Here is a 13,428-nt window from a genome sequence, read left to right as displayed (position 1 = left end):
CGGTATGCCGTAAATCATCTCAAAGAGCACGATCCAGACCTGCTCTACGTGGAAAGCGACGCCAGACAATTTTGTGGTGATTTTAACTGGACTTGACTTGAGGTACCAGGACTTTGGCTCCGGTGTGTAAAAGGTAGAAAGCAAGTGGACAACGTGATACTTCATATAAGGTACAAGAAGCAGAGCGGGGAAGTGATGGGAAAGAGGTCAGATCAGGAGTAGACTGAGGGAAAGTTAGAATCTGTGCTGGATGATGGAGGGAGCGACAAACACCTTGGACGTGTCCACCATGTTATCTTCTGGTGTATCTTCATCACAATTGTCAGTGCAAGTGACAGCAAACGCCACATTCTCCATCTTCTGCCTGGGTGTTTTGTCCTCAGGCAGTTCTCTCAGGGAACTCCCAACAGGTCCTTAGAGCCGAACAAGCCTCTGGGCTTCCTCTGGGAAGTCCAGTTGCGACGACAAGAAGATCCGGATGAGAACACGCCCCGACCCGAATGATCCGGAACCTCCGCAGACAAACTCCGATAACGTTTCCCGAGACCCGCTCGGAAGATATCGGTGATACGCCATAACATCGGCCGGTACCGGCTGAGATCTCCGGTCCTTCGGGACACTAGAAGGGTGAGGATTGTTGTCAGGGGCCACTTTGATGCCTCGAGGTGAAACGTTTCGCGTACCTGATGTCCTGCAGCCGTAGATCTCAAAGCGCATGCAGATGCCCTGCTCCCAGGTGAGCGGTCGGATGCGGACGTATCGCGCCAGCGTGGGTTTGGGCAGGTTGGAGCGAACCTCCTCCGTCGGGTTGTGGTTTCCCTGAAATATCTGAGGCAAGGAGACACAGAAGGAATACAAGTCCGTCAAGAGTTAAAGGGACGCGATACTTTGCTTGTAATCGGCCGGGAAAAATCACGTGAAAACTGGTTCCTAAAGGTTCACGTGTCTCTGGATGTCTCAGAGATGATAAACGCGGTTCTAGTTCCTCACCTTCTGCTTGGAGCCGTCCTTCACGGCGACCCAGTCCTCTCCGTTGGAACTCACGTCCACTTTGTAAGAGCGAACAAAGTAGTGCTTCTTGGTCTCTTTGGAAATGGCTCCCTGCGTCCCGACGGCCGAGATGAACCGGAGGAATCCCAGGTCCACCTGGCAACACAAGGACCACCAGAAGAAGATCCAGGGAAAATATTAAAAGGGGTAACCCGGAGGATGAAAACTGAAAAAGACATCAGGGGATGAGAAACAATTTCAGAACAATAATGTGAAAAAGCAGTCACGGCAGGTTTCCTATTTCATCTCCGCAACTCCATCTTTTATTTAGTTTACTCACATTTATCGAGCCCGAATACATGAAGGAGCTCAATATTTGTGACGCGGCCGAGCGTCCAGAAGAAGACGGCGAAACCGAAGCGGAACCCCGACTCCAACACGTTTCGAAGAAGAAATCTGCCGACACGTTGGAAGCGACGCGCGAATCCGCCATCCTTCTCCCTAAAAATACCACTTCAAAGCATCCGGATGATGGATTGACGTCTGGAATGGGTTTTTAAAACTGCTCTCCATCACCGCTTTCCCTCTTCTACTGATCGGAGGCGGTTTAAACGTGACGTTTGTCATAAATGGGGTTTTTGCAGGCGCTGGGACGGCTTTTGAGTCAAACTTTTGCAAAAAAAAAACAAAACAACCTTTTCTACACTTTGAAATAACACGTACGTTTACTGTTTAAAAGATTTTCTTTTTTTTTTTTGCAAATTCCCAAATGACATCATTGAATCTTGTGACTCGTTCCTCCTTTTATTACTTTACATTTTAGGATCCTTTTTTTCAAATTTGCCTCTTTAGCAAAGAAAGTCAGTAAAGCCAAAGAAAAATATAGCGATTCATTTTAGGTCATATTACTTTACATTTTTCATATTCCGGTCCATTTCCAGAGAAAATGGTCACGTTAAACCTCACAAACAATACAAAAATAAAACACCCGCTAATTAATAAACACAAAATGTCTCTCCATCTAAATGGAATCATAAGGTCAGATGTGAGGAACAGAATATCAGGGATGCGTTTATGAAAATGTTTTTTTTTTTTGCATCCGCGCCATAAAACGGTTTTACGAAGCTTCAGTTGGACAAACATGGACAAACATCTGCTGCTTCTCCAGCCTTCAGGAGGCTGCAGGACATCTGGCCGAGGTCCCGCTGAGTCGAGGAACACTTGATCCGACGTGAACGTCCCACCGTCGTCTCTCTTCTCAGATACCGAGGAGTGTGTGGCATTAAACTAATTTAAGCGGCGTGCGAGTGTGTTTGTGTGTGTGTGTGTGTGTGGGAACCGGCTCGGGACCAATTTTACGGTTGTCTAGCTGCATCACTAATGACTACGGCGTGACGCGTGATGTGTGTGTGTGTGTGTGTGTGTGTGTAACCCTCCAGGCTAGAAGGTTGCATTAGGCCGGTAGCACTTTTTTATAAATGCAAATTAGGGATAAATGTGTAATAACCAGAGTAAAAGTGGAGGAAAAGAAGCATCTCTGACATTTAATGGCACATGAAGTGAGGAACGAGCACATTGATCCTCAGGAACGCTATTTAAAAAAGAAAAATAAGCGTACAGATCGGGCGCGTTGGCACAGAACGGTGCGCTCACACAGTTTTTCTGGGGATGTGAAAACACCATCATTTGCTATGAATCCGTTTTCCGTGCGAAGCCACCACAGTCATGATCGAGGGGGAAAAAAAACAAAAAAAAACTCGGATTATCTCGGGTCTATTTACAAGTTGGTCCAAAACCAGATCAACACTTTTGGCCCGCAATCGTTGTAACGTCTAAAGTTAAAGCTGGAGTTTTTTGACATATGTTGTGTAGAATCCCATTCTATTCAACAGCAAACAAAGTTATTTACAAGTCGGGCTGATCAACATCGCTGCTAATATTTGGTGAAATCTTCACCCAATAACAGTTTCTAGGCCACTTTTAAGAGGACAGCATTGACCGATGTCAATGCTAAGCTATGTTTTTCTGGAAAGCCCAGGAGTGCACGCTGCCGTGCCACCCTTGCAAACATCGCTTCCAAAAAGTGCAAAATAAAATATGATAAATACATGAAAACAACATTAAACATCATAACTGCCATTGGCTCCAAACTGGAATATGATTTTTGAGTATATTGCATTTATTTGATGAATCCCCATATGTATATATATATATATATATATATATATATATATATATATATATATATATATATAACAGATATTATTTTAGATTATTTTATTATATTATTTATTTTTTTAAATATTATTTTAGATACAGAGTCATTTGGGGAACGTCTGCTCTTCCAGTGAATCCAAAGGGAACAATAACATTTCAAAAGTTTAACGTGTAAAAAGTATAGAATTGAATTTGAAATATAAAGTTACAATGTGATGCATGTATGCAGATCATTGGTTTTTTTTGTTTTTTTTCCGCTATAAATATTAACACAGGGATTCCTTGCTTCAGATACTGTACTTCTGCTGCATGGATGTAAATTTTATAGAAATAATAATAATAATAATAATAATAATACACCGCCCTGTGGGCCACCGGTGAGCAGTCCAGGTCAGAACCTCACCAAATGAATAAATAAATGAATTTCTTTGTATAAAGAATGACAATAATAATATAGTAATAACAATTTTATGATAACTAAAATAGTAATACTGAATATTTATAACGCCCTTTTCCTCAAAATTGCTGAGAGTAGACATAAGAGCACAATGATGTAGAGAATCAATTGCTATTACTATTTGTACTATTACTATTACTATTATTTGTACTGTTACTATTTGTACAACAGATATTCGACCCCTCCTTTGTCTCTGTGATATAATTGATTCATAATAATATTATGATTTATTATTCATTAATATAATAAATTCATTAAATTAATCATTATTAACTAAATATCCTAAGAATTGGAAACAGGAAAAATAATTTTCAGCCACACTTCTAATCACGGGCCTCATCTTTAGAATGAAATAAAGGTGAGAAATCAATTTGATCAGCAGATCAATTGACAGATATTGAAAACAAGGATGCTGTCGGAGGAACCTCGTGCACAGTTGGACAGAATGACATCATTCTTCTTGTTGGTTTTGCTTTAAGTCACTCATAACCTGTTCAAACTGCAAAGCAACAAGGAAAAGACGGATTTCAGACGACTACGACTTGACGTGACAGGTGTGTGTTTGTGTGTGTGTGTGTGTCTATTCACACTCTTTGGCTGAGGTGAAAGTGTTGGAGTGTGTCACACACACACACATGTGACAATAGCCTGCTTTATTCCAGGGGTCAAAGGTCATTTCCTTATTTGAAGTTGTGAGAGACAGGTTTAACGGGTTGTGTTGTGAGAAATCCCTGGAGAGTGTTAAAAAAAAAAAAAGGAAATTCCTCCTTTTCCAGGTCAACATTTTTGATTTTTTTTTTTTTTTTTTAAATCATTTGTTATTATATTTAAAATGTCATTTGTCTTGTCGTCGCTTGTTTTTCCTTCATCATTTTGATGTTATTTTTCTTTTCTGAAACATCCTTAAGATGATGAGACGAGATGAGAACAACTTTATTAATCCCGAAGGAAATTGTTGTGCCAGAGTTTCAAGTAAAAAAAAAAAAACATAACAGTAATAGATAATAGTAGAAAGGAGGAAGAATAAGAAATATAATGAAATATGAATTGTCTAACTGTTAGCAGTAACTACAAAGATTGAAGATTCCCTGCGACTGAGGGAAGAAGAATTAAAAAGTCTGGTAGGATATTTAATCCTAAATGTTAACTTTAAAAAAAAAAACAAAAAGTGGTTTCACCCATTTTTTTTTCTCAACACTAGAAAGTTTTAATTAAATTTCATTTTATTCAAAGCAAAGATGAAAAAAGTGGCTCGCCGTCAAATCAGTAACATGAATGCAACCCGAGGTTTGCAGCCGGTTTTCTCACGTATTTTCAATCTGAGGGCGAACAGATTAAGACCCCTTTAATCTCCACGAGACCAAAGCCGCGTCCGGAGACGCCGCTCTTCAAAGCGCTCGAAAAGAAGACCACGAAGAAGAAGAAGAGATGTTTATCATCAGAAGCGGCGTCGCGATAAGCCTCGCGGCGCTGCCTTTTCCATATCTCTCTTTACATATCTGAAAAATCAAGAATATATTCAAGTTGGATCGCAAAACTTTCCGTGTTCCAAGTTCATGTACAACATGACTTTGCAATTGCGGGATCTTCCGCTTCAGCTCGTCGCCATAATGTATGCCTACATTATATGCGATAATCATACGGTTTCTCCGTGTCGGGTTTTTTTTTCCGGGAAAAAGAAGTAAAATAGCTCCCGGCGGATCCGCGTCGGCTCTGTGATTGACAGGGGGACTCCTGGGAAACCCTGTTTCCTGGGAAATTAAATTCCCACGAGGAGAATCCCCGGCTTGCTACAACCTACAAACTCTGGCCGCCGCTTGTGACAAAAACACAGCTTTTTTTTTTTCTTCTTGGAAAGTGTGAAAAACAAGCGATTTGACTTCTTTTATTACACTTTTAACAGCCGGAGCTCGCTTTGTTTCACAACTCTACTCTGTGTTTTCCTTTCTGAGGTTTTTAACCCTGAGCTTTTTTCTGTAAATGTTTGCTTTATTTTGCCGAAGGCGCTCAATTCATAGTTTTCATCATCATGAATCAATGCAGCAAGTGGATATTTGCAAAAAAAAAAAAAAAAAAAAAAAAGGAGAAAATGACAAAAAAAAAAACATGATATAAACATGAAACTAACAAAAACTTGGAACTTTTTTGGGGATTTTTTTTCTATTTTTGCCGCTTCCGCCTCACAGGAGAAGGTTTGACTCCGACGGAAAGCCTTTCTGTGGCGAGTTTGCACGTCCTCAGGTTTCCAAAAACATGCAGAGCCTCACCGGAGGCCTCGAATCGCCCGGACGAGTGAATAAGAGGGTGAACGCTTGTAAATGTCTCCAAACTCCACCCTGAAACAACCCGGCTGGTTATTGGATTCAAGAGAAAGAGCGAATCGTTGCACCTCCACGCTGACACAAAGGGCGCAGGATTAATTTGCTAAATTGAAAACAAATGAATGGATAAAACCTTGGATCGTTTGCGCGGAAACAAGGCCGATAACCGTTATTTCCTGACTATAAGCCGCTACTTTTTCCACACGCTTTGAACACGGCGGCTGAAACAACCATGCAGATTTGATGGATTTGATGGAGTTTTTTGGGCTAACAAGCTAACATTTAGCCTTGCTAACATTTAACCTGGTCACATGACCGACGAAATTCCGAGGCCGTTCAAGAAGACGACTTTCACGGTTTCGGTGCGCAGGAGGACGACCCAGATAGACGTCAGCTGGAGGACGACGGGCTTTTCCTCGTCTTATTTTTAATATTTTTCTGCAGCCGTGTTACAGACACTGTTTGGAAAAAAGTACTTGCAAGTTAAAAAAAATATTTGTGTAAATATCTCACGTATGCACACATAGATTGATTTAGTTATTTTTATTCACATCTTTATATTCAGGTGCTCTCAATATTCCGGACACAATATGCCGTTTTGACTCCTCGCGACTCGTGATTTTTAATCTTTTTCTGCAGCCGTGTTACAAACACTGTTTGGAAAAAAGTACATATTTGTGGATTTAATTGCAAGTTAAAAAAAATGTTTGTGTAAATATCTCACGTGGACACCCGCGGCTTCGAGCCAACGTACGCACACAGATTGATTTTGTTATTTTTACTAAAATAACGAAATAACGGTAATGTTTATGATCGGGCGGCAGGTTGACGCTGTTTTGACTTCCTCGCGACTCGTGATTTTTAATCTTTTTTCTGCAGCCGTGTTACAAACACTGTTTGGAAAAAAGTATATATTTGTGGATTTAGCCAACGTATGCACACAGATTGATTTCTTTATTTTTACTAAAATAACAAAATAACGGTAACGTTCGACCGAACCTCATCGCGCTCGGAAACTCTTCGACGGGGGTCAGGGTTTGATTTTTTATTTTTCGATAAGTCCTTTATCAAAGGAGAAAAGGCGAAAAGACGGTCACGCTCAAATCCTGCAAATGAAGGGAAGAAAATGCAGGCAGGAATCCGGGACGTAAATGAGACAAAACAGAAATCGCTCCCCGCCGAGAGCAGAGATGGATTTATCGTCCCGGGTTACGCCGGTTCCCATCAGACATCTCGCCGCACCGGGACGAAAGGCCGCTTTCCATAAAATGTACATTTCGGACGTTGGCTATCGCGCCATTAGCATTCTAAGAAGGGACGTAGGAGGGAAGGTGCGCCGGTCGTAATTATCGCCGATAAAACCGTGACCCGGAAACCGGTCCGGTCTCGCCATTGTTATATTCCAATTATAATAACTCAAGCTCGGGAAAAATCGGAAGCGCCGACCCGAATGTCAAGGACTGAACAACACGAGGGGAATAATGGCACGAGGCGACGCCGCCGAATACTAAACGCTAACTCTCGGAAAAACCGCTCGCATGTTTGGGGAAAATAATGCATTCGTCCTTTGCAACTTGAGAACGGATTTGTAAAATTACTTTATAAGTTACTCATTGACATTCATGGAAAATCCCATTTCTGAAAGATTTTCTCCCTGCGACCTCCCGGGAACCTAAAATCCAAAATGAAGCAATTACATCCAATTGGTTCGGGGTGTGATTTTTCCATCGTGATTCCACTATATAACTTCTCGTCTCCTCTCTCGCCCGTGACGTTAAAGTCGTCTTAGTTAGCGTCCGAAGATACCCGGCTTTTTATCAAAGATAAGCGACGCTTCCTGGATGGAAGTTGAGATAGCGAGACCCTCTGGAGCTCGCCGGGGGATTCATTGTGGTCGGGTCCCACACAAGGTTCCCAAATGTTTTCTCCAGATGCTCCAGAGCTCTTCCTGATGGCGTCACAGGGATCCTGCCGACAAATACCACTATAAATACCTGCAGTCGGCAGGGGAAGGAAGCCTTTCCTGGGCTGGTTCAATAACAAGGCAATTAACTCCTTTGACAGGTCCGAGCATTAAAACACCCGTTAGAAGGAGTTAAAAAAAAAGCAATTGAAAATGATTAGAATTCATTTGAATCTTACATTCTTAAATCATAAGAATGAAAATTATTCCTGCAATTATTATCACTGATAGTAGCGCAGCTGTAAGAAGAAGAATAAAAATGAGAACAATTTTGTTTAACCCGAAGGAAATTGTTGCGCGAGTTTCAAGTTAAACATAACAATAATAGATAATAGTGCGAAATTTTATAAACGGTAAAAAAAAGGGGGGGGGGATAAGAAATACAAATAAAACTATAAAGTGTCAAAGTCCAGGCTATAAAGTGTTTTAAGGTCTTAAATACAAAGATTTTGAGATTCCCTGCGGCTGAAGGAAGAGGAATTAAAAAGTATATACCTATATAAATATATACTATAGACGTAGATTATTTAATTATTCAGTCTATTTAATTACTAATCACATGAATCACCATTGAACGACTTAATAAAACCTTTTTTTTTTTATAAAATAGTTTATTAATTGGTCACTTCCAATGGCTTTACTGTGTGATTTATTTTACGGTTAGTAAGAAACATTTCATTTGCTTTGTCAGTCATTTCAAATATGTGATCATTTACGTTCACGAGTCGTGTTGCAGATTCTCAGATCAATTTATTTATCGATCCGATGATGTCACCGTCCCCGTCCGAGAACGGCTTCACAATTACGGGACTCAAACCAAAAAAAAAAAAAGTGTGTCTCACCGGACGAGATCAATCTTCTATCCGCAGAACGTCGCATCTCGGGAGGATTTTTTTTTAATTCCTCATCTTTTCTGCGGCGCGACAGTCGTTTTTCTAACCATTTCACTCCTCGGACGGATCACACCTGCTTCACAAACGTGGCTTTTTCCCGTTTCACGCCAAACATCCTCCACCGCTCCGACAGAGATCCACCGTCAAGCCGGATAACGAGCTCGAGCGTCCGCTGCCGTCCGTCCGAACAGCGACGGGATGACATCACCCCGAAAACCTTATGAATTGTAACCTGAAAATAGCCTGAATGAAATATTAACGCCGCCGATGAATTATAGAGGCGTTTGCAGCGGAGACGGGACGCATGCGAGAATTAACCGTAGCCGTAATTTTCTTTTTTCTTCGGAAAGCCGAGCTCGGGAAAGCCTGCAGGGGGGAAGAGGAGGTGGAGGCTCCTTCTACCTTCTACCTCGTATCTCGGGGGGATTTGACGTTTATCCGGGTTTATCCGTCTATCTCGGCTTCTCTTCACAAGTTTTGTTTTTGTTCAGATGCTTTTACGTCAACCGAAGAAACCTTTGATTCCCTCATTGTCACCGACTCGTAAATAAATATCAACCAGGTTATTTGCAACCTCCTCTTCACTTGATAATGCAAGTCACATTCGTCAAATGATTGATAAACGGTCAAAAATGTGCCAAGCGACGACTAGCGAACGCTAAATCGACGAAGAAACATATTTTCTGTCCAACACCGTACTTGTAAAACTAGTTTGGTAAACAGCAAACATGGAAATCATCCGTTTGTTTGGTTATTCGCAGGAAAAATCAAGTTTACTCACATCTAAAACCTTTAGGAAATAATAGCCTTAGTTTTCCCTCGTGCGTTGCCATGGTTTCGCTTGCGTTACCAGATGCTGATTCGCGTCTTGTCGTCGCTTTGTTCCGTTACAAAACAAGTTGGTTTCCTCTCCGTATCTTACCAGGTCATCGTATGAACAGTTTTAACTATGAAATAGGGCATCCCTATTAATATTCATATCACAGGCTCAAAACAATTGACATGAAAAATGAGGCTGAGCCAATAAATGAGATGAAGAACTTGCAGGTAAATTTGAAGTCCTCTTATGTTATAAATCCATTAACCCCCGCGAAACGCCGCCGTTCTCCGGCTCCGTCCCGGAGGGCTCCACGAAGACCGGCAGCCCCGAGACGTCCCAAGACAGACAATAGAGAGACACTATTATTAAAAGACCGGCGGGGCGGCTTTCCTGTCTGCTTCCTGTTTCGAACCCCACGGGAAGGAAGCCAAGATCTGAATTGTGAGCCCTTCACTACGGGTTCCTGTCCTGCACAATGGGAGCGTCCTGGAGCAGCGCCGCGCCTAAATACAGCCCGAGGACGGCGTAATAACCCACGGCAAACCCAATATCGGGAGTCCGACCGGAACGCTACAAGTCATTTGCGGCGGAACATTTTTATGACCTCATTTTTCGGTCGTTCCTGACGTTTCGGCGCCCGAAGGAACCCAAACAAACCTGAGGGTGTCGGAGGTGCGCGTAGGTGTTCCCCGGCTTATTTTCACACCGGCTTTTCTTTTTATGTGGCTTTTGCAAACTCAGACGGAGCGCCTGGCCTGGAATGCCAAAACGCAGCCGCTAATAAAAAAACTCCATTTGTTCCAAAATGTCACATTTTAAGCAGAAAATCAAATGTCACTGCAGCCAGAAACTCGCCTAAAACCACTAACTTGGTGAGCGATCTGAGACGAAGCTGCGAGGCGGGTCGTGGAGAGACTGGAGTCAGTGGAAAATAAACATCAGGATATCGTTATTATCGCCAATTTCTTCTTTTTAAGAAACAGACACCGCCATTTCTTCCCTCACCTCGCAGCGGGTGAAGGGGAAGACATTCATTTAGACGGTCTGAAACCAGACCCTTTTGTCAAATATGCTTTTTTTTTTTTCATTCATAGAAAAGATGCTTTTGTGCCGTTTGGGTTTTTAGTTGTTAACTAATGATTTTGCAGTTTTTTTCCTGCAAAAAAAAAACATGTGTTTGTTATCCATTTTGTGATCATTTTCAGGCAATTTAGTTATTTTATTTGAAGGTGATTTCATAAATAGTCTTGTCTTAAAAAAAAAAAAAAAAACAGAAACTCAATAAGGAGATTTTTGTTCTAATAAAAACATTTTTTTAAATTTTTAAATTCATTAAAATAAAACAAAAAAGTTTGATCAAACAAAGATATTTTAAGAGGAAATTAAATTTTTGATTATTCTAATAAAAAGATATACTGAGGGTCACCTTGGTGATTCAGAATTTCTTCCCCCTGAAAAAAATACCTTTAAATAAAGAGAAAAGTCATTTCAAGAGGGTTTGTGTACAAACGACAACAAGGCACGAGAACAAACGCGAAAAACTACCGTTAAATGTTAATTTGGGGGTCAACCTTCCTTTATATTGAATAACATCCTCATCAAAAGCCGGTCGAGAAGTTGAGTTGAGCCGATGGTTTGGTGTTTAGCGACCGTATTTAGCAACCGCGACATGAAACAATGTCATCTGGGCCCGTGAGGAAGTAAATAATGCACCTTCCCCTGTTTTATTTTTGTCCCGGAGTCGTGCCAGAACGGTGCGAGTGAGTGAACGATATTCTGACCAGATGTATGCCGAGTCTCAACGGGGACGTCGGGTTCAAACGGAGGATCTTCTTCTTGTCACGCCAACACCGACACTGAGATCAGACTCCGTGATGACGAAGCCCGACCGGCGCCGCCGTGACCTCCTTTCACTTTCCCACTGACCTGTATCCACTCCCGGATGGTGTCGTCCGACGGCGTCCAGCCGTTTTCCAGGTAGTTGAGGCGGGAGCGTTCGGGGGACCAGTTGGAGTTATACTGGGAGGAGGCGCTGATCTGCTCGCTCGTGATCTCGCCGGATTCCATGCCCAGCGGCTCCGTGCAGGAGAAATCTGACAAAAAAATAAAAAAAATAATCATCTTTCCACAGCTTCTGACCGCAAAACCAAGAGGAGGAGGACGATCTCTTCAAACTCAGCTCACATCGACCCTGCAAACCATCATTGCCCCGCCGCCCCTCATGATGCATTTATTAGAGAAATGCACATTTTGCAGAATTTGCAGAATTTGTGTAGTAATTATCTCTCTCTCTCTCTCTCTCTCTCTCTATACGTATATATTTATATTTATATAATCGCTCTTTGTATTTTTTTTATTTTAATTCAATTTTTTGAAATTATTGTTATTTTTTTATTTTAATTAATTAATTTATTTTTTTTATTTTAATTTATTTTTTTGAAATTATTGTTATTTTTTACTTTAATTTAATTTTTTGAAATTGTTGTTATTTTTTTATTTTAATCTAATTTTTTGAAATTATTGTTATTTTTTTATTTTAATCTATTTTTTTGAAATTATTGTTATTTTTTATTTTAATTTATTTATTTATTTTAAATTACTGTTATTTTCTCTTAAATTATCATTTTTTTTTTTAAATTTTATTCTGGATGTTCACAATTTTAGTGCTGCTAACCCACATTCTCCCCCCCAATAATGTTTTTCTGATTCTGACTCCATCTGACACGGAGCCAGTTTGTTTTGACAAAGAAGATATTGGGTGTTCGATAAAAAACCTTATCAAGATTTTGTAAATTCTTTAACTGGATCCTATAAGATAAGCTAAAATATACTTTATTGATCCCCATTGGGGAAATTCTTTTCACAGCAGCGTAACAATTACAATATCAATAAATACGAATAGAGAGACATTGAAAAGATTGATACCACCGATTTTATCATCAGAAATTATTTAAACTTTGGCATCTGTTGGCTGATATTGTATAAAAAAGTGGAAAATATGTGAGCGGTCGCGACAAAAGATGACGCAAACGACGACGCGACGTCCTTCCTCATCCCCGTTGTTCCCATCCGCGGATTTAAACATAAACCCGATCGTGAATATTCATTAAAACGGGACAAAGATGAAGATGTCGAGAGCTATTATTTATTGTTGAAAGTGTAACTCGTGCTCCTCACACACACAACACACACACACACACACACACGTCACGTAGTAAATAAATAAAAACACACTCCTCGGAAGCTCCTCGGCCAACGGTTCAACCGAAACACATTAAACAATGAATTAATTGTCCTGCAGTTTGTTTGTTTAGTCTGACGACATTTTCCCAAGTCACAACATCTCATTGTGATTCGACGCAAATATTTAAAGATTATAGTCTTCGACCAGAAAATAATAACTCCGACATCAACATCTCTTTATCGTGTTATTGATGGTTGTTGATGCAATATTATAAACCACACAAAACAATAAAAGGAACGGTTAAACAGCACGGTGGAACTCCAGCTGTCACTAGAATTGATTTTGACTCGTTTTGGAGACGATTTTCCACCCGCGACTCCAAATCCAGACGTCCCTGAGCTCATAAATATGATTTCCATTGATCATCTTTGCGTGATCAGGTCGTCAACACATTCAACCATGTAAAGAACAAAGTATTTGATCAGAATATTTCATTCGATCAGATCTAGGACGCCTTATTTCAGCGTTCCTTGTATTTTTTGCAGCAGTGTGTAAATATACTCGTGCAAAGACGCTGTATGGA

The 13,428-nt window shown here is 40.7% G+C and overlaps 1 protein-coding gene across 2 annotated transcripts in view; it reads right to left on the bottom strand.

The window, feature by feature from the left end:
* Nucleotides 1–13,428, bottom strand: part of LOC147230045 (neuropilin-1a-like) — a 112,957-nt gene that overhangs the window by 40,479 nt on the left and 59,050 nt on the right. For both annotated transcript variants that reach the window (XM_086153160.1, XM_086153161.1), the window contains exons 6-8: nt 11,588–11,754; nt 991–1,146; nt 684–828 (exon numbers count right to left, since the gene is read on the bottom strand). In XM_086153160.1, the coding sequence (XP_086009286.1) occupies nt 684–828; nt 991–1,146; nt 11,588–11,754 (468 nt within the window). The remainder of the gene's footprint in view (nt 1–683; nt 829–990; nt 1,147–11,587; nt 11,755–13,428) is intronic.

This window comes from Fistularia commersonii, chromosome 10, assembly GCF_037954325.1.
Source record: "Fistularia commersonii isolate RoL2024-O1a breed Wild chromosome 10, RoL_Fcom_v1.0, whole genome shotgun sequence".
Taxonomy (NCBI): Eukaryota; Metazoa; Chordata; class Actinopteri; order Syngnathiformes; family Fistulariidae; genus Fistularia; species Fistularia commersonii.
This window is presented reverse-complemented; position numbering and strand designations above follow the sequence as displayed.